The 26,850-nt window shown below is 41.7% G+C and overlaps 2 protein-coding genes and 2 pseudogenes across 4 annotated transcripts in view; 1 reads left to right on the forward strand and 3 right to left on the reverse strand.

Moving 5' to 3' along the window:
• LIPA (lipase A, lysosomal acid type) overlaps positions 1-26,850 on the forward strand; it is a 277,601-nt gene that overhangs the window by 18,232 nt on the left and 232,519 nt on the right. The window lies entirely within an intron of this gene.
• LOC106844970 (interferon-induced protein with tetratricopeptide repeats 1-like) overlaps positions 1-26,850 on the reverse strand; it is a 77,572-nt gene that overhangs the window by 12,452 nt on the left and 38,270 nt on the right. Inside the window, exon 1 of one of the 3 annotated variants that reach the window (XM_044754597.2) lies at positions 10,806-11,038. The exons of 1 other annotated variant lie outside the window; for it this stretch is intronic. Coding sequence is in view for 1 of the 2 variants with exons in the window: in XM_044754591.2 (XP_044610526.1) it covers positions 2,175-2,182 (8 nt within the window). In the remaining variant the exon portion in view is untranslated. Of the gene's footprint in view, positions 1-2,174; positions 2,916-10,805; positions 11,039-26,850 lie in introns of those variants that run through there. One more of the 3 variants, XM_044754591.2, reaches the window with a different exon arrangement.
• On the reverse strand, positions 6,301-7,290 carry LOC139040749 (interferon-induced protein with tetratricopeptide repeats 1B-like; annotated as a pseudogene).
• On the reverse strand, positions 24,693-25,995 carry LOC123290296 (interferon-induced protein with tetratricopeptide repeats 3-like; annotated as a pseudogene).

Raw genomic sequence — 26,850 nt, forward strand, 5'->3', positions numbered from 1 at the left:
GAAGACGCTGGTGAAAAACAGTTTTATTGATGTGCTAATTCTTTTCTCAGGCTCTACAAGGCCTTGTAGAAACCTGGGAGCTAGGAGATGCCAGTTATGTAGAGTCCACTGAACCTAGAGCCAGGGAGACACGTGAAAATTGGCTGTGTCAGTTTGCCAAGGTCATAACCCCTTATCTGTGCCTCTATTTGCTTACCCTGAAACAGAGGTTGTTCTCTTTATGGTATAAAATTCTGCAAATCACTAAACTGGAGTCTTAACCCAAATTTGCCCCAATTCTCTGAGAGGGTGTATCTTACTAATTATTCTGTGCCTTTGCATACCCATCTGGAGAATGGTCAGTGACAAGAAGAGGCCTGTAACCTCTTCGTTATTCATAGGAACAGAGAAAACATACATGCTAGCATCTTGAGACTTTAAACCACCAAATGACATTCAGGCCTAATGAAAATACTTTCTTATTTTTAATGTTTTCTACTGTAGTCATCTAAAGTATTCTTATTTACCAGACATGATTGTCATACCTATGCCAGAACATTTTCCAGTCCTGTAGGTGCCCATGGCACCCAGTCTTGGCCTACCTCAACCTGCCCCGTGTAACCTTCTGTAGTCATGGTATTTGTAGTAAGAGGTTCAGAGGAATGAGTGGTGAGACTGGGGTCCTGGGTACAAGTTAGGCTCCTATTACTGGTGTCTGACAAGCTCCTGTTTCTCCCTACTTTTCATTGGAAATTGCCCCACTCTCCTTATATGTAGTAAAGTGATGATTCCCCAGCAGCTTTTGCAAAGCAAACTTATCCCTAAGCACAGTTAATTTAATCATGGGAAAACCCCCTTATTGAGAGGAGACAATTAGACTTGCTTCCCTGGAAAGCTGAATCTGGGAAGTGTTGGACCTGTGACATATGTATTTGGGTACCATTGTCAGCCATGTTTTTCCATGTGGCCTGAAAATAATAAAAACAGGAAGCTTGTTCACAGAGTAGAATATCAAATGGCTGAGCTGAGAGAAATAGAGAATTTGAGATGAGTTGGAAGGTTCTGATGATGCCTTTTGTTCACAGCTTGAGCATCAAAAGTCAAGGGGTGAGGACCTTGTGCAGTGTCTTACAGGGTTTCCAGGTGAGTGATGAATTGTTTGAAAACAGATTACCAATGACTAGACCTCAGACCATATTGAGGGCGGTTCCTAGTACTGCAGAAACCCATGGACTGGCCAGGGTTTGGAACCGGATCGGCCTCATACCCTAAAGGAGAGCTTCAGCTGGTCGTTGCCTATCCTGGAGGTTGGTGTCTGGATTCTGGATGACTGCACAGAAAAGGGAGAATTGTGGGAGATAGCCCCATCTTCCGTTAGCCTCCTATATGTGTATAGAAGGAATCTACTATAAAATATAAAATGTACTCTTAATTTAGTAACCAGGATTCTGGTTGTTACTTTTGGTGTCAGCTTGACAGAATTAAACAATCCCCCTGGTTCAGGAATGAAGGAAGTAGGCCAAATACCAAGAAAGCCTCTTAATCCCTGATCGCTTGGGCAGGAGGTAGAAGCAAGGAGCTATGGTTTGGCATAGAGAGCCCTCTGTTGCTCTAGCATGGACACCCATGTTCTGAGTCAAATTCCCACTCAACCTTAACTGTTGTTCTTGGAACTTGAGTTTAAATAATTAGCAACTACCTGGCACCTAGAGCGTACAAGTAAGAGGTGACTATTATTATTATATTTCCAGTCATCAAGTTAAATAATGCTTTCTTCATAAAAAGCTGCCCGTACTTTGTCATAAAATGAGAAACAGAAGAGGAGCAGCTGCAAGAATGTTTTCCTCTGAGAAACACTTAATCGGACTCACTGCCACATCTCAAAAGTTTCTTCTCATCCCTCCTGCCCAGCTCATCTCCCATCTCAGCCCTTACGAATTCTATAAGCTTCCACTGAGACATCCTGAACTAGTCAGAAAGTTCTTCACGAATAAAAGTTTCTGAATAAATAAGACAGGTTTATCCATGTATTCTGATCAGTGTTCGGGCTATAAGCAAACGCTGCAATAAGTGAATTAGAAAACCTCTCCTTTTTGGGAGCAAGGTGTCTTTGGAATTCTTGTGGAGAAAAGCAATTGGTTTTCTAATTTTCCACTGCACTAGATAGAATGCAGAGAAGCAGACAAAATGTTTACCTTGTCATTGCTGTGAATTTGGCAGTGGTCCTGGTTCTGTGGCACTCTGGCTCAGGCAGATTAGGTTTTCAGAATCTTGCCCATTGTTCCCTTGGGATAAGCAGAGCCATGAGGGACACAAGACAGAACAGCTTTAAGGAGAGAGGAAGCAGCCAACAAAGTCTGCTTGTAGCTGACTGTGTGTGCGCATCTGGTGATTTTACAGTTAGGAAAGAAAAGAAGAACTGGAGAAAGTGAATCTTTTAGAAAATGAAATTTCAGCACTAGGCTCTCAGTCCATTCCCTGGAGTCTAGGACCGGCTTTCTGAGCTATGTAAGCTACTTCACTTCTGTGAGTGTCTGTTTCCTCAGCTGACAAACAAGTGATTTGAAATAGATTATCAGATCTCAGCCCTTACTGCATAGTGGAAAAATCTAGGGAGCTTGTAAGAATAATGCTAACTAGACCCCATCCCAGACCAACTGAATACGTCTCTGGGAGTGAACCCCAAGTCTCAGTATTAAAACGAAACCCTCAGGTGATTTTGATGTACACCTGGGCTGGAACCAGGGCCTAGATGATCCCTGGTGTCTGTTGTATGACCAGAATTCTCTGACTGGGTGATCTCGGGCTCAATCCCTGGACCTATTTCCCTTTCCCTGAGGCCCAGAGTCAGTATCTTCATTACTCTGTCCTTGTTTCCCCACCTGTGTAGTGGGCAGTTAAGTCCTCAGTCTCTTCCTGATTCACAGGGTGGCATGGAAAAAGAATGGAATTCCAAGTGTTTTGACCACTATATAAAAAGCATGCTCTTGGTTTTTGAGATTGTTCCTAAATACTTTCTATCACATCCATGGAGAAAGACTCAAAGACACAAGAAGTCTTTTCTTGTGGATGGTCCGATGATTTTCATATCTTCTCATGGGTCTCCAAGGGTCCACTCAGCCCACCTTGACCCTTAGTTTGGCTTACTGCAACATGTTCAAGTACTAACTCAACTTTTATCAGTCTCTTTTTTATCATTCTCTGCCTTCAGGCTTATTTTGAGACAGTTACAGACTCAAAGGAAGTTGCAGAAAGAGTCTTATGTACCTTTCACCCAACCCCCCCAATAATGACATCTTGTATAAATGTAGTACAATATGAAAACCAGGAAAATGACACTCTTACTGTATGTACATTTTAAAGATAAAATATATCATGAGTTTGTCTTACAAATTCAAGTTTATATGATTTTTATTTAACCTAATTGATCTCACTTCTGTGTATCTTTCCTCCCAAACTGAATATCTCACTTCTAAGTGATACCAACATTCATGTTATCTATTCCACAATACACTAACAAATAGTCTCAGTATAACAAAATTAACAAAACCCCTTAAAATGATTGCTGAGTAGAGTTTAAGATTTTTTTTGCTGGTCTTTTTATCCAAATGATATATTCTTCTAAAGATTTGAGTCAAATTAAAGTATATAGAAAATCACTTGGAATGCTTCTTCTCTATGTAGTTTTATCCTCTATCTCGTATATATTTTGGTTTGTTTGCTTCATTTTGATTTACTAATGTTTAGATATTGCTTTTTGACCTTTTTATCCTAACATTGTATTATAAACATTGTCAAACGTAGGGAAAAGTTGAGAGAATTTTACAATGAACATTAATTTACTCACTACCTAGATTCTACAGTTAACATTTTACTATATTTCCTTTATTACCTATCTTTCATCCATCAGTTTCTCTATCCATCAATTTATCTTTTTTTGTTGTTGAGTAAGAAGGCAATCAGTATGATTAACTGATAAAACATTTCAGCATGCACATTGTTATGACTTGAGTCATATGTTGTTTACAAGGAAAAAATAATTTCCTGCTCTATTAGTTTTCTTCTGGTTAAATCTAATAAGTCTATTCTTTGTTTAGTATCAACAAAGTTGAAAAGGGTGTTACTTATGTGTTCCTTAAGTGTTGTCTAAATGAGCCACTCATACTCCCCTAGCCTCTGCCATTGGTCAATTCCAGCTCTGAGGGATCAAGGTCACATAAGTCAGCCTTACAATTTCATGACCTGTAGAAGTAAATCCCTCCCTGGTATTTTATTTATTTGTTTATTTTTTAAAGATTGGCACCTGAGCTAACATCTGTTGCCAATCTTCTTCTTTTTTTTTTCTTCTTCTTCTCCCCAAAACCCTCCAGGACATAGTTGTATATTCTAGCTCTAGGTCCTTCTGGTTGTGCTATGTGAGATGCCACGTCAGCATGGCTTGATGAGCAGTGCCATGTCTGCACCCAGGATCTGAACTGGCAAATCCCTGGGCCACAGAAGCAGAGCGTGTGATCTTAACCATTCAGTGACAGGGCCCAAGCCCTCCTCAGTATTTTAAAAAATTCTTCGTAGGCTTTATCTTCCCATGGGTTCCTCTGTCTCAGGCCTTCTATTGCTACAGAAGTTGTTTCTGTGTTTTTCCAGTTTTGTCAACAGCTAAGTTCCCCAAGTTACTTAAAGGAAGTTTCAGCAGCACTTAACAGTTCTTCAGAGTTGTTTTTCACATCTGTTCCAGGAAGATGAGCACTCACCAGCCAGCCTGAACTGCTCCAAAACCCACCACAAGAATGATACCTGTGCAGATGGGCCAAGAAGTACCTAAAAAGTTACCTTTACTTTATTTTAATGCTAAGATCTCCACCCCAGGAGGAGCTCAAACCTTATTAGCATAGCATCTGACATATATGAAAGCATGATTTCAAACTACGTCTCTGTAAGCTTATACCCACCTCTACATGTGATGATGAAAGTTCCATTTTGAATATTCATTCCTCACCTGAGATAAAGACACCTGCTTTCCCTTGCTTGGGGAGCCACGGCTTTGGAAAAGATTCCCCATGGTCTCTTTATGTGCTGCAAATAAAATTTACTTTGTTTGACAACTTCTTCTGGTGAAGGCTTTGATTTCAACTCATCAGGAAATGAACTCACTTTGGTTCAGTAACACTTACACCCAAACAGAGAATACACATCTTTTAAAAATTTCACAAATAAAATACACTCAAAGACTTCATTAACTAATGAAGTTTTTAACTTTACTGAATATTTTTGTTGCAAATATTTTAGGGAGACAAAGGAGAAGATTATATCACACACCACACAGCAAGCACTTAACTGCATTGAGGTATTTTATCTCATTTTCAGCTTGCACATTCTAAACAGTTTTTTCCCTTGCTTTATCTTTCCCCAATACATTGTAACTTTTCTTTGGTGTGAGTAGATGCCCGGGAGTGTGTTTGGAACACGTAGATCCTTTGTGATTGCCAGTAGCGTGAAAAATGTAAACACAAAATTTGAATTTATTCTGAGCTTACAGACTTGGCTCACTGACCAGGAGGTCATGGCTACAGCAGGGCCTTGGGAAATAGAATTCAGGGTAGAATTGTAGTGAACTCCTGAAGCCCTCTTCATCTCTCTAAGTCTGTCTTTGCTCATTTGCTTTGGTCTTAGATCTTCTAGGTCAACACCCCTAGCCACATGAAAGAGGAACCTCCCTTTTTTTCTTTAATTGTGAATGGGTAGTAGTTTCATGAATTCTCCAAATACAGAATATGTGTGTGCACAAATATGGAGGAATGTGCCTCTGTGAGCCCAAGAATCAATGTGTGTGTGTAGAGATGCATGATACATGTATATATGAACAGCCCGGGCTCTTGGTTCAGCATAGAACTATCTCCGGAAATTCCTGCTTTGAGTGTGTGAACTGACTGGCAGGAGTGCCTTTGGACTAATGTGTGGACGTCATGTGGGTGCATGCCTGCAGATGTATGAGTATGTGCTCAGAGCTATACTGGCATGTGACCCTGTGTGCTGGGCCTAGGAGGAGAAGGCTGAAACTTTCCCTGTTTCAGACACCTCTGTTCAGGAGACCAGCTATGCTGAGGATGGAAGCTGCTCATTTCAAATGCAGAGCCGTAGGGAAAAGTGTTCTTGTTGGTCTGGTAGATGATCGGTGCTCCAAACAGCATTAATCAGCCTTAGGCAATGAGTACAGGGATGTGTTATGGAAGAATGGATGCTCCTGTCATAGACATGGATGGAAGGGGAAAGAAAGAGAGGGGTCAGCTGGCAGCAGAGTATGTGTTGTGTGAAACTATTTTGTATCGGCATGTTATATGTTTCTGAAGGTAACAATCAGCAACGTTTTTTGTTATATTTAGTTACGAACACATTAAACAGGTGTGATGAGCTCTATTTCAAAACATGGTGTTCAAGTGAGCAGCCAGCCTCAGAGCCTCCTTATAGCACACTAGGGCTTCACTCACTTGGCCTTTCAATTTGTGGATGAGTCCAAGGAGGCTGAAACTTCCATAACACGAACATTCTGATGAACAGGTCCTTTAGCCAATTTTTCTAAAACATTGAGAAGTTTTTCTCTGGTATAGGGCATGTGTTCTACTTTTAGACTTTTTAAGATTTTTTTTTTTAATTTCCTTTTCCTCCCCCAAAGTCCCCCGGTACATAGGTGTATATTCTTAGTTGTGGATCCTTCTAGTTTTGGCGTGTGGGATGCCACCTCAGCGTGACTTGATGAGCAGTGCCATGTCCTTGCCCAGGATCCGGACCGGCGAAACCCTGGGCCGCTGCAGCACAGCGTGTGAACTTAACCACTCAGCCATGGGGCCAGCCCCCTAGACCTTTTAAATAATGAGTAATTGCTTAATCTTCAGATTTGCAGTGAAATTCTTGGAAAAGACCATAGCAATAATGAATCTCCTGCAGTAGACTATCATCAGTGATCTTCATGCACAACACTTTCTGAAAAGTGTCCCCAGCCTTTCATGGTGGCCTATTTCTGAATACATGTCAGCAAGGGAAACGTAAACCAACTCAAATGTGGGCCTTAGTGTCAAAATCTTTTGAAATTCCTCTATAGCCAAGCCAACCAATCTGTTGACATTTTTCTCTATCCTGTCGTTTAGGCTGCATGTTTGTAGCTTCCTTTATTTGGATCATTTGTGCTTTATAGCAAAGCCCTACCTGGTGATGCACGAAGGGAGAGGAGGGTATTGCCTTCAAGGCCTCTTTTAAGAGCTGAAGAGCTTTATCCAGAGAGCCTTTTTTTGGCTCAGACTCCCTTGTGGTAAGGTGTGATTATGTACCCGAGTTTTGGCTAGTGGAAAATGGTCAAACATTGTATGTTCCATGAGGCCTGCCCCAGAAAACTTCTGTGTCTGGTCCTCAATTATCTTTTCTTTTTTGTGTGAACTCTTGGAAACAACGTATTAAAGATGGTGGAATCAAAAGACGAAAGGAGTCTTAGTGCCTGAATCACTGGATGGAGGAAAACCAGATGCCAATTAGGAATATCTATTTTTCCTTTTATGTGAATGAGAAGTAAACTTCTATGTTATCTCCCAAGTCATGTTTCAGAGTTAATCTGTGATAACAGCTTGCATCACCCTAACTAAGAGAGATGATCAGAAAGAGATAAAAATGTTTGTACTTTTCTAAATCTCAGATATCATGATCTGTTGAAATTCAGGTTATGCACTTTGTTGGTCTAGACAGTACTTGAATTAATTGTAAAGAGAGAATTGCTAAAACACTGAGAGAAAGAGACTTTTCAAAAATGTTTCCTATGAGCTTTTAGTCGCTGTGTAGTGAAATGCCCATGCAGGTTAGATATTAGATATTTCCTTTACGATTTCAGTGGTTTTTCTGATAGTAGAAAATTTCCCAATCTGTCTTGGACCTCTGGCTGGTCTCGCTTTGCTGTAATTAGTGATAGATGATGGAATGTGTCTACAACTAGAGCTGAACATCGTCAGCATCAGTCTCCTCCAGCCAAAGACCCACCAGGAACCAATCTGTGGTTGAGCAAGTTGGATATATTCCTCATTGCAGCGAGAGAGGACATACACCACAGGGAACCATAGGATGTCTCAATGAAAGTGTATTATAAAAGGACTTCTCACGTTTGAGCTTGTGTTAGGTGACTTTGAGAAGGGTTTAAGGAATCAAGGCTTTGTTCGGGATTGGATGTTGTCAGGAAGCAGGAATAATTCTATGATTGGGTATCTTTTTTTTTTTAACTTTTTATTAAGATTATGATAGTTTACAACCTTGTGAAATTTCAGTTGTACGTTATTGTTAGTCATGTTGTAGGTGCACCACTTCACCCTTTGTGCACTCTCCCCACCCCCACTTTGCCCTGGTAACGACCAATCAGTTCTCTTTGTCTATATGTTTACCTTCCACCTATGAGTGGAGTCATACGGAGTTTTTTTTCTCTATCTGGCTTATTTCACTTAATACCCTCAAGGTCCATCCAGGTTGTTGTGAATGGGACAATTTTATCCTTTTTTATGGCTGCGTAGTATTCCAGTGTGTGTGTGTGTGTGTGTGTGTGTGTGTGTGTGTGTGTGTGTACCATATCTTCTTTATCCAATCATCAGTTGATGGACACTTAGGTTGCTTCCACGTCTTGGCTATTGTAAATAATGCTGCAATGAACATAGGGGTGCATGGGACTTTTGGAATTGCTGATTTCAAGTTCTGTGGATAGATACCCAGTAGTGGGATGGCTGGGTCATAAGGTATTTCTATTTTTAATTTTTTGAGAAATCTCCATACTGTTTTTCATAGAGGCTGCACCAGTTTGAATTCCCACCAACAGTGTATGAGGGTTCCTTTTTCTCCATAACCTCTCCAACATTTGTCACTTTTTGTTTTGGTTATTTTTGCCATTCTAACAGGTATAAGGTGATATCTTAGTGTAGTTTTGATTTGCATTTCCCTGATGATTAGTGATGATGAGCATCTTTTCATGTGTCTATTGGCCATCTGTATATCTTCTTTGGAGAAAGGTCTGTTCATGTCTATGATTGGGTATCTTAATAAATCATATTCAGAGGGAAGGAAGACTAGACCAATGCTAACAGTATAATTTGAAAAGAGTAGCAGTCACTCATATTAGGCAGGATAGTGGGCTGTATTGGACCCAACTGAACAAGGTCAATATTCTTCTCTATGTTCAGACAAGATTATGGAGTGGTCTTGTTTTTGTCTTCATCCACTGTGGTCTCAGTGTGGCCTTGTCTGATGTTGATATCATGTGAAATTGTTTGTGTGCTACAGGAGAACACTGAGTCCTTTCTATGAATGCCAGGTCATGTTCTAGCAACACCAAGGCCTATCTGATAGTGCTGGGCTGGTTCCCAGATGTCCAGGGCTCTATTTCTTTCTCCTCAGGAAACTTCTACATGATTGATCCAGCAGACAGAGAGGTACCCTGACCCTTCTAAGGTCAAAGATCATATAGACAAGAAGGAACACCCAGAAAAGGAATACCAAACAAGAAATGTATCTATTTTAAGTATTGCCAGTTCAAATATGCAGATATCTTAGGGAAAGGCATGCTTGAGAAGAGGTGTGGTGTAAGATCTCTCTCTGTGTGAATGAAAAACATCTGTCTCTCGTTCAAGGAGGGATTTAGGCACCTTGAGGTAGACCACATCTGCTCATTCCTAGTCCCTGGAAGAGTGTGCTGGCCCACTTGACATCTTATAAGCACAGGATATTGTTTAGATCCCTAGATTCTTCCCCAAACCCAATAAATCTCAAGATCGCCTAATAATGAGAATCCCAGTCCCACTCCCTAAGTCTACTCTAGTTATAGAAGTAGGCAGGGAAACTCTCTAAGCATAATGGGAGTGTGGAAATGACAGCGGAACTACCCAGGGAACAACGGAAAGGCAACCAGGGCCAGCCTGGCCCCCTGTGGGAGTGTCAGTTTGCTTAAAGGGATGAGTGACTATTAGGCAAACATTGTTTCATCTGGAGATGAGCAAACCTAGGGCATTAGAACGAACCTCCTAGACCTGTCCCGTGACAGAATGGGCTGGTGGTGGAGGGACTCCTCAGACATATACCGTCTCAACATCTTAGGGCTCTGTGTTCTGAGTACAAGAGGGTAAAGCTCCATTATAGAACAGTCCTTTTCAAGATATGGGCCAATGGGATATTTTTCCTGAGGTTCCTTTCCCTCTTCCTCAGCTTGGACACAATGAGAAATAGTAAGACGTTTCACCTTCGTTTGCTTTTGTGCACATGAGACAGTTTTGCTCAGTGGTGAAGGCCACCTGGAGTCAAGGTGTCTAGATTCATTACTAGAACTAGAACTAGAACTAGAGTTTGCCGCTTGCCAGCTGTGTGATCGTGGACTAGCTAATTCACCGTTCTAAGCTACATTTTCTTACCTATGAGTCAGGCAGTAATAGGACTTCCCTCATGGAGTTGTGGTGAGATGAAATGGGATAATGCATGTAAAGTATGTTTCATTGAAGAGCATTCAGTAATTGTGGGTGTTGCTTTCATGATGTGTGACAAGTCCCTCCTTCTGTGCAGCTGGCAGTCTGCACTGCGCTGATCTGTAGCTGAAGCCCTTCCTCATTCTAATATTTCCCAGTGAGCACCAAGAGGTGCCTCAGGTCATGACTCTTACTGTGCAGCTGCTGAGACAGGGTGTTCTGCTGTGAGCTTCAGGCCATGGCAATCTAAGTAGTCCCACCTTAGGGCCCAGGTCAGGGAGCCCTGGACAAGCACAGAGCCTGGCAAAGCCTCTTGGGCAGTAGGCATCCAGCCCTTCCATAGGAGGGACCGACCTGTGTGGGCAGAGAAGAGATTTTTGGAAGGGGCTCACTTCCTCTCAGCTCTCTTCTAGTTCTGTATCACATGGGAGGCTTCCAGTAGGCCCGTTGAGTCTTCAGGTGAAAATATTTTCTGCAAGGCACCAGCCCTAACTCAACTCTGAAAGAAAGGGATGGAAACATAAGCAAACACTGACATGAGGTTTAGCATTTGCACTGACAGCAGCATGGCTTTGGGTATCTTGTGCATAAAATTATTGCTTAGTGACAGTTTGTCAGAGAAACAGAGTGTGTGTTGATTGCGCGATCACTATGAATTTGGCAGTGGTCCTGCTTCTCTGGGCCTCTGGCCAGCTGATTAGGTTGTCAGAATCTTACTCAGTGTGTCTTTGGCATAAACAGACCCATGAACCACACAAGACAGAGCAGCATTAAGGAGAGAGGAAACCGCCAACAGTGAGTGTTAGTGTGTCTGCGTGTCCGTGTGTGAGTGTGTGTTTCTACACAGAGGAAAGACCAAGGGAAACTGGTTTCTAATGGATAGGGTTCCTACTTGAAGAAATGAAATTTAGGCACTGAAGTATGAGTTCAATATGAGGATTCCAGGACCAGATCTGTGTTTGACTGACAAGCTGGGTGAATTTGATTTAATTTAAACTTTCTGAGTTGCCTTATGAGTTAAGTCAAAAGGTTGGCCTTGCACAGTGGTTTGCAACCCTGGCTGCAAACTAGAAAATTCCCTGAGAATCTTAAAAAACTAAACAAAAAACTGATGCCTAAACTAATCTCCAGTCTAATGGATCGGGATCTCTGAGAGTGAGGCCCAGGATCAGATTATCAGTAATTCAAAAAAAAGACATTGCAAGGTAATTTTATTGTGCAATCATAGTTTGAAAAGACTGAGGTAGGCTTTTGCTGCTCAGAGTATGGTCTGTGGACCAGCCCCATCAGCATCAACTGAAGCTTGTTAGAAATGCAGACTCTCGGGCCCCTCCACAGACCTAGCAAATTAGTCTTCCTTTTAATGAGATGTCCAGGTAATCTGTTGCTGTGTTAAAGTTTGAGAGGTACTTTCTTAGACGATTTCTAGGTCCCTTTCAGGCTAAATGCTATGGAAGGGTTGAAAGGTACTTATTCCGAGTACAAACTTATATTTCTATGAGGCTCAGAGTCAGTAACTTCATTTCTCTGTGCCTTGGTGTCCCTGTGTGCACCTTTGTAATCCACACATTATGATAAAGGAATCACAGATCAAACTGCTTTGACCTCTACACAGCAAGGCTGACGTTTGCTTTGGAGATTACTCATGTTCGCAAACATGTGCCAATCACATCCGCAGAGAAAATACTCAGCCACCAAGAACTACGCTAATGTGAAAGGTCCAGTAATTTTCATACCATTCCAGGAGTCTTGATGGCTATTTATGGCTCACTATGATTTTCATTTCTGTCTGACTCCCATGTCAGTTCTAACTGAATTCTCATTTTTGGATGTCAAGCATTCATTCACTTGGGATTGTCAATGTACATTTAAAGACCATTTGTACCATTGAATTAGGTCCAAGACACTGCATAGTCTGCTGCTATAATGTCTATGAGAAACGGAGGCAAATAGTTTTTAGACTTGTCTGAACTATCTTGGGAATTGGAGAGTCCACGTCTACTAAGAGAAATGAGAAGAGGTGAAGATATTTTCTGGGTGCAACTGAAATTTAGAATTCTAAATTGCGCTGAAAAAAAAAGTTCCACTACTTGTGTCATTCCCATGGCTCTAGGAAGCCTAAAGATGTTTAAGGAGCCTGTGATCCAAACATATTGTTGCCATGTCCAAGACAGTCTTTTTTGCCATTTGTTCCAAATCATTTGAAAGGCAGCAAACCATAAATGATCATTAGCTACATGCCAGGCACTCTGTATGGACCTGGTTATGATATATTTCCTCTTCTCAGGTGACTTACCATCTGGGAGGAGAGGCAGATTTGTAAGCATTTAATTTAATTGTAACAAAAGGAGTAGATGTGTCATTTTGTAATCACAGAGGATGGGATGTTTATCTTTTCCTGAAGTACAGAAAAGACTTCTTGGGTAAACTCTTTTTTTTTTAATTGAGTTAATGATAGGTTACAATCTTGTGAAATTTCAGTTATATATTAATGTTTGTCATTCGTGTTGTAGGTGCACCACTTCACCCTTTGTGCCCACCCCCCACCCCACCTTTCCCCTGGTATCCACTAAACTTTTCTTAGTTTTGGGTTAACTCTTGATCTTTAAGCTGAAGTGTTTGGCATAATCCTAGTCTTTCTGGCTGCCCACTCAGAGAATAGCCTCAAGATTGTGTGGTGTGACCAGGCCTGGCCCCAGAAGGGAAGTTTTTGTGGCTACTTGTGCAGTGTGCAGTGATGTTGGCTGTACACGCTAAGGCTTCCGGAAGACTTTGGCCTGGGACTGCCAAACCAGCTCTCATATCTCAAGTCACAGTAATCCTGCAGAAGCAGAGAAGAGGGAATATATGACTGTGAAAGTGCCAGCTGACCACCAAATTAGTACTCTGGAAATAGAAAGTTTTCTATGATAGGGGCCCCAAGATGTGGTATATATCATTAGTGTCTACTCAAGCCTGAGTTTGTTTCAGGTGTCTTGGCAGGTGTACCTCCTGAAGCTCATCAGTTGTTCAATGGTCTGTAGGTGAGATCTGCTCCTTACTTTTCCAAGGGCAGGCAAAATACCAGCTGGGGACAGATTGGACTCAGAGAACCAGAGGTGCAGAGCTAGATTATACCCAATTCCTCTCAATGAGTTGGCTGATCAGGTACCCTTGTTGGTGTATATATGTATAAAGAGCCTCTACACCTACCAGTGTAAAGTGTGGTGCAGTGACATCACACTCTTCCAGCATATGCATTTGGTCAAACACATTGGAAGGGTCCAGAAGTTCGCTTGAGTTGCAGTGGTTCCTCTGGGCAAGCACAGGCTTCTGTTGAGGTCTTAATTTGGCTGCTAAGCAGGTGAGAGTAGGTAGCTCGTCTCACCTTTAGCTGACACCCTTGGTTCCATTCATCCAGGCTCTCTGCCTTGGGTGTCATTGGTAGCGCCCCCCGCCCCCTTCTCCGGGGGCCTGGCCTATCCTTCTGGAACTGGGCACAAGGGGCAACATTCTGTAGTTGCAGTGTATGTCCTTGGGATAAACAGACCCATGACTCACAGGATAAAGCATCATTAAGGACAAAGGAAATAGCTGACAGTATGTGTATGTGTTTACAAATATGAAAGAACAATAGCAACTGGAGAAGGAAATTTATTGTCACTGACAGTGTTCCTACTTGAATCAGAATTTGAATACAGACTTCAGGATTTGAGAGCAAGCTCTGTAACAGATAAGCTGAGTGATCTTGATAGGATCCTTAGCCTCCATAAGTCTCACTTCCTCAAGGGTTAGATAAGAGGGTTCACCTAGATTTTTTATTTATTTATTTATTTTTGCTGAGGAAGATTCACCCTGAGCTAACTTCTGTGCCAGTCTTCCTCTGTCTTCTCTGTGGGTTGTTGCCACAGTATGGCTGACAAGTCGTATAAGTCTGTGCCAGGGATCTGAACCTGTGAACCCAGGCTGCCAAGGTGGAGTGCACTGAACTTAATCCCTCAGCCAAGGTGCTGGCCCCAGATTTTTGATTCTTACTACAAAGATTCTCAGTTGCTTTTTTATTTTTTTAAGGAAGATTAGCCCTGAGCTAACATCCGTGCCCATCTTCCTCTACTTTATATGTGTGACGCCTGCCACAGCATGGCTTGATAAGCGTTGCCTACATCCGTGCCTGGGATCTGAACTGGTGAACCCCGGGCCATTGAAGTGAAGTGCCTGAACCTAACCTCTGTGCCACCAGGCCAGCCCCTCAGTTCCTTTTTCCATATCAAGATTGATTCACCTGGAATCATCTACATACATTTTAGAGAGAATTTCCTCTTCTGAGCTAGGTATAAGACATCACATAGTCTGCTGCCTTAATGCATGTGAGTATTGTGACATCACTGTTTTTAAATATCTCTGAAGTATGTAGGACTTAAGTAGAACTTATCCACCAAAGGGAGCGAAGAGGAATAAGGATATTTTGCAGTTGCAACTGATATTTATGATCCTTAATTAAATGGACTGAAAAGAACATGGCTCAGCACCCATTATTCTCACAACTCTGACAATTTCATGAATGTTTAAGGTTCTTTTGGTGAAAATAATTGGATAGATGGTAGGAGATCTCCACAAGTAGTACCCCAAGCTCCCAGGACAGCGTTTGTTGCCCGGAACTCCTTATCATTTCAAATGTTCAGCAAACCAGTAGTGCTCATCTGTGTTGTGCATGGGACCCTGCTGGCATCTGTAGGTAAAATGATAAGGGAGACGTTCCCTCCTCTCAAGTGGCTTGCTATCTTCTGGGAGGCAGAGACACATAAGTACATTTTTTTTCCCCTTAAGGCTTGTAGGAGACTTCTTGGTCATGTTATTGATCTCCAATCTGCAGGTAAATAAAGAATTGTAGTGCTGATATGAAGGTAATTCCATGACCCTCCATTCATGGAGTCGTGGAATTTTCAAGATTGTTTTTCTGTGTTGAGATCCTTAAGTGGCAGTGGAATCAGGTGTAGGGGTGCCTGGCCTCTCATTAGACACTCTTAGCTTCCAGTTCAGTCAGCCTCTCTGTATTGAGGTCTAGGGTATCTCTTCTTGGTGAAGCTTGGCTCGTCCCTACTGGACCTGGTCATTACTCTAAAGGAGTGATTCTCAACAGGGGCTATATTGCCCCCTAGAAGGTACTTGGCAATGTCTGGAGACACTTTTTCTTTTAGGAAGATTAGCCCTGAGCTAACGTGCACCACTAATCCTCCTCTTTTTTGCTGAGGAAGATTGGCCCTGAGCTAACATCCATGCCCATCTTCCTCTACTTTTTACGTGGGATGCCTGCTACAGTGTGGCCTGATAAGTGGTGAATGGGTCTGTGCCTGGGATCTGAACTGACAGACCCAAGGCTGCCGATGTAGGGCACACAAACTTAACTGCTACACCACTGGGCAGCCCACTCTGGAGACATTTTTGATTGTCACAACTGGATTTATGGGTGCTACCGACATCTAGTGAGTAGAGGCCAGGGCTGCTGCTGAACATCCTACAGTGCAAGAACAGCCCCTCACAACAAAGAATTATCTGGCCCAAATGGTAATAGTGCCAAGACTGAGAAACTACATTGGTTCCAAAAGAACTTTCTGCGATGATGGAAGTGTTCTAAATCTGTGCTGTCTAATGTGGTAGCCACCAGCTACAGGTTACTATTGAGCACTTAAGTTGTAACTAGTGCATCTGAGGAACTCAGTTTTAGATTTAGAAGTGATAACTTTATCATACCAGTTTTCAGGACTCAGCTCTATGGCCCAGCTCTTGGGGTTGGGGGAACTTCTTGGTTGTATCATCCAGATGCTTCTTTGGGATTGCCAACAACCTGGACTTAGGTTTGTCTTCCAGAACTTTCTTGAAGCACATCTTATCCCTTTCATTGTCCTTTCGTCCATATTACTATTTTGCCAATTCTTTCTCACAAGCAATCTCTGGAGACTGGATTCTCTGACTTGAATTCCTTGGCTATGTGAGTCTGTGCTCTGAGAATCTTCTTATGTGATAAGAGACCCAGGCATTCTTTCCCCAGGTGACCAGATTTCTTGCTGGGCTAGTGGGCTCCCCCAAAATGAACCTTTTTCTGTTTTAAGCATTCCAGGGCTGATACATTTTAATCTTTGATTACTCACCTTCTAAATCATATGGGACACTTTTTTCTTTGAATAATTTCTGGATTAAATGGCATTCAATTGTGGAAGGGTATTTTCTAGGCAATTCTTAGAGATCTTGTTGAACAGAAAAACAAAATTGACTCTGGACAGCTACTATAAGAAGAGGCAGTGTCTTCTCTGAGAAAACCCAACTTCTGTGCCAACTATCTGGCCTTGCCTATTACACTTGCAGCCCAAACCCTCAGTGGGATCCTGGAACAATAGTCTTTTTTTCAGTGATTGATTTATTTACATATTCATTCCTTCATTCTCTCATTCATTTGGTCTATCATTTCCTGCACACCTACTCTCTGTGGGGCACGTGGCTGGATGTGAGGGATGAAAAGGCACTTAAGTTTTAGCCTCGTGAAAGCCTCACAGTATGACAAGAGACAGACATGAAATAATGAAAAACAGGCAAATGTGTACTGATAGAGAGCCCTCAACATTCTCTGGGGATTAAGTCATCTTCCCTTCAACCTCCTCAACGTTTCCCCAAGTCAAAACACACTTTTGGCAGCTTAAATTGAGCATCTGATTATACCCATCATTTAGTCCAGTTCATCTTAAGACAATGAATTTGTTTCAAGGATTCAGAAATGATGAATTCACGTTTTGCAATGACAGGATACAAACAGGGTTAGTTCATTCAGCTAATAAATTTAGAAAGGTAGAATAATTTGTGAAATAAGTCCTCAAAATTGTTCTCAAGTAGATACTAAACTGAGGTGGGGGATATTTTAGAGTAGTTTTGTATGCCAGTGTATGGTTTTAAATATTTAAACTTTTAAATATTTAAAATACTATACCCCTTGAATAATTTAATAATGTGCCAAGATTTCCTTTGTTTTTAATTTATCGTGTACATATTTTGAATAGCCAGCCTAAATCCTCTTAGGAATATGGTTAGTTACAAAGAAATAACTTTTGAAAATTTTGATTTAATTAATTCAAAATATTAAACTTCTCATTAAATAGAAATAATATATTAATTATTAAAGAAAATAATGAATATTTATGGGGTTGATCCTGTCAGCCAGGTTTTTGTGTTTGTGCCTGTGCTGATGAGGCCTGCACTGCTAGGACTTTGGGAATCACTAAACAGCACCTTGTTCATGACCACTCCTCCTGTTTCCACCCATTACCTGGAGAGATACTGTTCAGTGGTGCTGCCCACAGGCTCAGGACAGATGCTGCTGCTCCTTCCAGTGCCCAGTGAAAGCCACTGAGCCACAAGAGTGGCCAGACGTGAGAGGAGAGGCTGAGGGTTCGGGGAGAATTTTGTCATTCTTACGGTGAGGCAGTGTTGAGATATGAAGAGGTGCTGTCTGGGGTGGAGCTCTGGCTGCCTGGCAGCAGGGATGCTCTGCTTACTGCCGCTCCCTCCCACCAGCTGCCTGAAGTAAAATGACTCTTAATCTATGTCCAGTAGAGAAGATACAGTACAGGAGCCCATCTTGAAAACTATTGAGTCTAGAAGCTTGCAGAGGGAGGGTTTGGCATGTGGGCAGTGGTTTCCTTAGACCAGTGTCCTGTTCACCAAGCACTTCTTGGAAGGGCACTTTGGAGCCATACTGGGGCCCCAGTCTAGGCAGGAGGCTGGGTTTCTCCTCCCCGAATCTAGAGTTAGTAGAATGCTTCTTTTGTACACATAAGTTCTTGTAAGGAGTTATTTCCTTTGCTGTCTGCCATGGAGAGGCTGTAGAGTCTGCCCTGCCCATGGAAAGGGATTGACGTTCAGTTTAATGATTATGATAATCCAATCACTGTGGCAGATACCTGGCAACTCCAAGGAATTCCACAAGTGGGCAGAGTAGCTTTGGATGTTTTCTGACATATGGGGGTTTGTGCATGCGTGTGTGTGTGTGTGTGTGTGTGAGAGAGAGAGAGAGAGAGAGAGAGAGAGAATGTTTTCTGTGAAGCATTTCTGTTTGTGTGTGAGAAAGCGTATGTGAGTTTGTGTGTGTGTGTGTGTATGTGTGTGTAACTAGAGGAGTGTAACTCTGGAGCATATCTTTCCCTGTCCACTTCGGATTTCTCCTATTTTTCTCTGTATCCTTAGCAACTCTAGTCTGAGGTAGAGCTAGCACCAGGCCAAGGTCTGAGCAGAAAGAGTTGACAGCGTCCCTGATGTCTCAGACCTGCTTCTTCCCTCTCTCTTGCCAACATCTTAACTTCCTAGTCCAATTTCTATGTTTCTTGGTCACAAATATTTTGATTTACTTTTACTTTTAATAAATTTTACTTTAAAAAAATTTACTTTTAATTTATAAATTTTAATTTACTTATTTAACAGTGGACGTGGACTCTAGGACAACCACTAAAAATAAATTTAAGAATAAGTTTAATTAATATGCTAAGAGAGGAGAGAAAATGGAATTATATAAAAGCCTCAATTAAAAGGAAGGATGGAAAAGAGTGGAAGAGTAGAAAAGAAACAAAGAACAAGAGCAAAGAATACAAAACAATTACAAATATGTAGATATTAAACTATATCAATAATCACTTTAGATGTGAATGGTTTAAACACAGCAATCAAAGACAAAGCCTGTCAGCATGGATTAAAAAATAAGATCCAATTAAAAGCAGTTTGTAAGAAACTCACTTTAAATATAGAGACACAGATAGATTAAAAGTAAACGGATGAGGAAAGATATACCATGCTCACACTAATCAAAAGAAAGCTGGAAGAACCATATTAATTTCATACAGAGTAGACTTCAGAGCAAGGAAAGTTAGCAGGGATAAAGAAGAGCATTGCATAATGATAAAAGGGTCACTACAATAAGAAGACATCACAATCCTTAATAGATATGCACCTAACAACAGAGTGTCAAAATACGTGAAGCAAAAACTGATGGAACTGCAAGGAGAAACAAAGGAACAGTTAGAGACTTCAACATCCCACTATCAGTAATTGACAGACCCAGCAGGCAGAAAATCAGTAAGAATATAGGTGAACTGAACAGCACTGTCAATCACCTGGATCTAATTGACATTTATCAACTACTTCATCCAAAAACAGCATAACACACTTTCTTTTCAAGCTCATAGGGAATATTCACAAAGATAGACTATTTTCTTAGCCATAAAACACAACCTAACAAATTTAAAAAACAAAATCGTACAAAGTGTGCTCTCAGATTACAATGGAATTAAACTAAGAATCAGTAAAAGAAGGATAGATAGAAAATCCCAAATATTTGGAGATTAAACAACATAGTTCTAAATAACACATGGGTCAAGAAGAAGTCTCAAGATAAATTAAAAAATATTTTGAACTAAATGAAAATGAAAACACAGCTTATCAAAATGTGTGGGATACAGCAAAAGCAGTGTTTAAAGGAAGATTTATAGCATTAAATGCATATGTTAGAAAAGAAGAAAGATCTAAAATCAATAATACAAGCTTCTACCTCAGGAAATTGAAAAAGAAGAACTTAAACCCAACGTATGCAGAAGCAAAGAAATACTAAAAATTAGAGCAGAAATCAATGAAATTGAAAACAAGAAATCAATAGAAAAAAAATCAACAAACTCCAAAACTGGTCTTTGGAAAATATCAATAAAATTGATAAACCTGCAGCCAGGTGAACCAAGAAAGAAAGAGAGAATATACAAATTACTAAATACCAGAAATGAAAGAGGGACTATCACTACTGATATCCATGGACATTAAAAGGATAATAAAGGAATATTATGAACAGCTCTATGCCCACAAATGTGATAACTGTTGGAGGAGGTAATCAAGAGGATGTGACCTGCTGTTGACCTGCAACCTCGACTGGGCAATTGGAAACTTCTCACCACCCGCCCTGTCCTTGGAAAGTACATTCTGCCCACCATTCCCACACTAGGAGCTCTTTCAAGGACGCAGCCTTGAGAGAGTAAGGTGTTGTTGAGTCTTATCTCGACTGTCTACATGACTGAACCCAGTTAAGGCTTCTATATAAACTTTTAAGATTCTGGCAGGTGAGTGCAGAGATCTACTCATCTTGCAGCCACCCAAGGCAAACTTTGTAAGTTCCCTTGCTTATTAAACCTGCCACCTGTCAATCTGGAGTGATCTGCCTCTATCTTCAGTCTTTCTTTATGTTCAACATTAACTGCTTAACTTACAGTTGGACAGTCTTTTAGAACTTGATAAGGGTAAATGACTTTACTTCTCTGTAATCCTAAACAGAAAATGAGATCCCCTAAGTAAACTTATTCTGGGGCAATTTGGACCCCTGTCCCTCTTATAACACTAGAAGTATTTGTCACATTCATTCATTCATTTATAAATTCATTCACATATCTAATAAATACTTATTGAATACCTAGTATATACTAGGCACCATTCTGGGCACTAGGGAAACATCAGCACACAAAGATCCTTGTCTTCGTGGAGCTATATTCCAGCAGGAAGAGAAGACAATAAAAATAATATGGACAGATTTGTGTCACACACACCGCCCACCCCCCGCGACCCCGCCAAATTCATATGTTGAACACTTAACCCCCAATGTGACTGTATTTGGAGATAGGGATCTTAAGGAGGTAATCAAGGTTAAATGAGGTATAAAGTTTGGGCCCTAATCCGATAGGGCTGGTGTCCTATCTCTTTCTCTTTCCAAGCACATTCAGAGGAGAGGCTATGTGTGGACACAGCAGGAAGGTAGCCCTCTGCAAGTCAGGAGCAGATCCCTCACCAGAAATCAACTTTGCTGGCGCCTTAATCTTGAACTTCCAGCCTACAGAACTGTGAGAAAATAAATTAACATTGTTTAAGCCACCCAGTCTGTGGTGTTTTGTTTTGGCAGCCCAAGTCAACTAATACAATAATAAATAATTAAATTAGATAGTGTGTGATAAATGCTACAGAAGGAAAGAGCAAGTAGAGAGGGTAAGACTAATTCTATCTGGGGGGAAGAAAGGAGCCAAAGTCTAACAGCTGCTAAGTGATAGAGCTAGAAACCTTTCTAGGCCTCAATTTCTTCACTGGTAAAATGGGAGTTATATTAATTCTTACCACACAGGATTTTATGAAGATTAAATGGACCATTATATATAAAGCCCTGAGAACAGTGCCTGTTACATGGTAAATGCTCAATAAAGACTAGCCATTACACCTACTACTGCCACCACTACCATCTGGGAATGGCACTTACTTCTAGGGCTGGGGCCATCACCTAAAAGTGGCCTGTGCTGTAATGTGGGGCTTTAACTACAGTGTGGTCAGATACTGGTCACTGCCATTGGGTTGCCATTTCAGATTCTCTTTTTCTGTTGATCCTCTTTCTTGGCCATAGTGAGAAACGGGGATGATACTCCAGAGGAAGGAGAGTGAGGCTTTCCATACAAAGGGATGTTTGTGTGGCCAAAAGAGCAGAAAAGTTTAAATCAGACCCAAAATATTTCAGAGTTGGGGAAAATCAAGGTTTGAGAATGCGTTCAATAGATAAGAAATATTGCTCTCATAGGGCTAGCTTAACATGGAGCTAGCAGCTATAACAAAGAAACTCAAAAAATATAAATGACACTGTAAAAGAGGTTCATTTCTTGCTCACAGAACTGTCCAGGGGTGGTGTTCATGGACAGCTGGCAGGTTATCTTCATGCAGTGATTCAAGCACACAGGTTTCTTCCACCCTGTGGCTCCGCCATCTCCTAGATCCTAAAAATCGAGGGTAGAGAAGGCACACCTACTTCTTATCCTGGGAGTGACACACATTCCTTTTCTGGTATTTCATTAGGAAGAACTAGTACATGGCCCACTTAGATATAAAGGGAAGTTGGGAAATGTAGTTCCAGACTAGGAAGCCCACCTCCTAGTGACAACTTCATACTATGGAAGCAGGAGCACTCATTTGGGTGGGCCAGAGCTGTTTCTATCACAATATCCTACTCTGGCCCTAAATATCCTCAATGTATGCTTCTTCCCAAACATGGAGCATCCTCAGACCTTTCCCAAGGGAGTGAACCCAGAGTCAAGGCAATCATTGCACCAGCTCATAGTCAGGGATCTCGGGGTGATGCACCATTCTCCCCAGTGGTCTGGGTGTGACTCCTTGTGATCTGGTGATAAAAAAACTAAAAGACTAGATGAGACTGGGTAATTCATGTGAACCACGTGCAATGGTGGGGCGTGATAACCATAATACACGCTCCAAATTGAAAAATGGGAAGATGGAGGCACCTCAGAGGTCACGAGTTGGTAGCAGTGATGAAATTCTGCTGTATAGGCATTTTGAAGATCCCCTACCCTGGCAATGGTGGAAGTTTCTCAGTTAGACCCTGATTCTGCTCTCTGATGGGAACTCTCTTGCCCTCGTTCTCCACATCCCTGCCTCCATCCTCTGGGAGGTTCTTTTTGACATTCACCCCCTTATTCTGACCTCTTCTGCCATGGGGTGGGTGTTCTGTTTTTACCTTCTTGGCCCCAGAGACCCCTGTCCTCATGTAGAACCTTTGTTGATAATATCCCTTTGGAGAGCATTTAGGCAAAACATTAGTGCCCTCCAAGAATGCCTCAAATATTTATCAACATTTGATTCTGAGAATAAAAAGGAGTTTTAGAAGTAGATTATCATGGAAGCATTGGTAGGTAAAAGAGAGGTGAAAAAAGCCACATAAAGGTACAAGGGACAACAAGGATAGTCAGAGGAAATGTGTGGAATTGTTTATGTGTTCTCTGCTTGTATCTGAATTATGGATTTCTTTTGAAGTTGGCAGTAGGAACGTTTGCACCTCTCTTATCAGCTGCCTCACCAGGTCTCTGGAAGCAACACATGTCTAGGGTCTTTCACAGTTTCCAACCAGACTTTGCACCTTTCTTTAGACTCCTTTTGTACTTCCTAAAGGGCTAGAGGCAGAGACCCCCAAATTCATGCAAGTCCAAGAAACACAGGCTAAAACTGCTCCTCAGTGTCAGGGGACAATGGTATCACTATGAAATAAAAACCCTGGTCCCTGCCTTTCTGGAGTTCCTAATATGATTGCAAGATTAAACTTTCACACACGTCTAACAACAGAGAGGAAAGCCCTTCAAAACTGGAAAGCACATGGAATGGATGACACATGAGACAACTGAGGTTATGTGTGTTGTCAACAGAAGCACAATATTATAATGTGTACTGTTAAAGATGTGTGGCTTTCATCTTGGTACACTCTCATTTAGTACATTATTGACACCCATTGGGAGCCCAGGAAAAGTTTGTTGCACAAAAAGTAAATTCCCTAATACTGATGGCAAAAGATGCAGAGCAGAGAGGTCACATGGAGGAGAGTGGTCAGAGCAAACTTCCAGGAGGAAGTTAAATTTTCAAAAATCAATTGTGATGAACCAGCTCATGGATTGAGGAAAAGAGTTGGAGAACATTTTGTGTATTGTTGAGGTGGAGTGAGTGGGTGGGTGGTGGTAGAGATTAAGTCATGGGGAAGGACCTGGAAATAGACACTAGTCAATTATGTGCAGAGATTTTCAAACATTGATTAGTGTAGTTTGCACAAATAGTAACTAATTGCAGAATGGACACCAATGGGGTGTTCACAGCATTCTGCCCTGACCATCTTTGTTTTCTTACTTACTTTATTTCACTATGTAATATTTGCTCTTGGTATCACATTCAAAATTCAAAACGATATACAGTTGAAAGTAAGCCTTCCTCTGATACAGACTCCCAGACAACCACTTTCCTCTTTAGAGGCTACTCCAGAGGGAATATATCCTTCCCCAAATATTCTCTGCATACTTGTGATATGCTTTTGTTTTATTTCCCCTCCCACCCTTCTTTCTTTCTTTCGAATAATGTTAACATGCTGTACATACTCTTCTTCACTTCTCTCTTTTATTTTTTAATACATTTCAGAGATAGTTTTCTAGATTTTTACATTAAGAACTGCCTTATTATTATTAATTTTTTAAAAGATTGGCACCTGAGCTAACGACTGTTGCCAATCTTTCCTTCTCCTCCTCCCTCTCCTCCCCTCCCCCCTCCCCTCCTCCTCCTCCTTAGTGACCACAAACCAGGCCTCCTACCATCTCTCTTGCTCTCCCTCTTCTCTGAAGCCCAGAAACCTGGTTATAGGCTCTCTCTAGGGCCTCTGCTCTTCTGGGTGGTGGGCCTCACCTGTACCCTTGACCATTTCCTCACTGCCCTTCTCAGCCAGAGATGCAGGAGGACAAATTAGCCAGGGTTTGAGGCTGGACTGTCCAGCAGGCATCCCAGTCCTCTCTCAGAGCCGTCAGCTGTCGGGTGCCCTTTTCTATCAGCTCATGAATGAATCTGGAGAGTTGCCAACCCACAGAATCTGAGGCATTTTCAGAGGTTTATTTCTTGACAGTTCTTTTAAGATTTATGATCAGTTTTTCCATCTCAGTCACTGTCCCGTTTATGTGCAAGCCCTGGTAGTGGCAGATGGCAGTGTCATCGCACATTCTCTGGTGCTGCTGAAAGTTGCTGTAGCACACATGGAGCACTTGTCTCTCAACTGGAGTCAGATCCTTACTGAATTCTTTCTGGAAGTAATACTCTGCCTCATCATACTGACCCATCATGGCATAGAGGCAGGCAAGGTCTGAGCAGGCACAGGGTAGGTTAATATTCAACTCAACAACTTAAAATAATCCACAGCATTTTTCATTATTTACTCAGTTCTTCATTGTCATTAGTTGAGCACATTCTTGACCTCACTATGTGTCTGATTTTTGCTCTGTGGCAGCATCCAATCTTGAGATGTTGGCAGATGTTGTTTGGCACTGATTCTAAAGCCTTTTAAAGTAATTCTATAGCTGGTCCAGAGTACCTTTATTGTGGTAAGATTTGGCTGCACTGCAGAGTACATCTGTTGGATATGGTGTTTTCTTCAAGGCCTCCTCCACTAGCTTTTGTCCTTCTACTTCTGTCTTGATCTTCTGAAGAGTCAGAGCCAGGAGAACATTCATATACTGTGGTTCTCAGGAGTCAGCTGAGTGATCGGACTCAGGGAAAATGGTGTTTTCTGTTAGTGCTTTGTCGCCCAGATGACAAAATGTGATCGCCAGTCCTAGGGAGAACTCTGGGTTGGTGGGTCGCTTTTCCAGAGCCTTTTCAAAGCACTCATTAACTCATTCATAATACTTTTCTCCCCATTTTAAAAACACCCATCCTTTTTCATAATCTCAGGGCATTCAATTCTATGGGAGCTTGCAAACTTCTTGTAAAGATTTCCCACCTTGTCGATGTAAGCCTGTGCTTCTGAAAGTCTGCCCATGTGATAGTAGACTCAGGCATAATTTCCCTGGGTGACGAGACTTCTGATTTTGCCTTAGTGGGCTTGCCCTTGCAGGATAAACTCCTCTGCTTGGTGTAAGTATTCCGGAGTTGCCTTGTTCTGGCCTCTGAAGTGTATAACGTAGGCAAACAGAGTGTACATGATTGATTTAAATCAGTCTTTAAAACTCTACCTGATCATACACTCTGTCTTGTAAGTATTATCTAAGGAACTCTCTTCATCATATAAACACCAGACGAAAGGGCGTTTCAGTTGTGGTAAGATATTTTCTAAGGAATGTTTGGTGGTTTAACTATAGGAGAATAAAAGAGAACACTTTGGGATATGAGTGAGCAGATGTACAAAGCAGCAGGTTTGGGGCAAGGCCATCTGACCACTTCGTTTTTTAGGAAGATTAGCCCTGAGCTAACTTCTGCCAATCCTCCTCTTTTTGCTGAGGAAGACTGGCCCTGAGCTAACATCCATGCCCATCTTCCTCTACGTTGTACGTGGGATGCCTACCACAGCATGGCTTTTTGCCAAGCGGTGCCATGTCCGCACCCGGGATCTGAACCAGCAAACCCCAGGCTGCAGAGAAGTGGAACATGCGCACTTAACCCCTCTGCCACCCGGCCGCCCCGGTCTGACCACTTCTGAAAAGAGGTTAGACATGAAGAAGATGAGCAACTTGACAGTGTCCTCTACCCATCCTCACATGCTAGTAACCTAAGCCATGGGTCTCATGGGCTCTTTTGCATCCTGTTTCAAGGTGTCTCAGAGGAAGTGGTGAGAGGATATTATCTGATGGACCAGATATAGGTCCATCTCCCCACATCTTGTTATACTAATGTGAGGAGTTGGCACTCGTCCTGAACAACACTGACTAAAGATTAGCTCAGCAGTCCTGGCCAGACCAACCTATGTGCAAGAGACCATTTCTTTCCACCCAGATTAGGTTCATTCCTAGATTTGACTGAACAGTTACTTCTTCCTGCTAATCTTTCTAAATGCATGCAT

Source organism: Equus asinus, chromosome 2 (assembly GCF_041296235.1).
Source record: "Equus asinus isolate D_3611 breed Donkey chromosome 2, EquAss-T2T_v2, whole genome shotgun sequence".
NCBI lineage: Eukaryota > Metazoa > Chordata > Mammalia > Perissodactyla > Equidae > Equus > Equus asinus.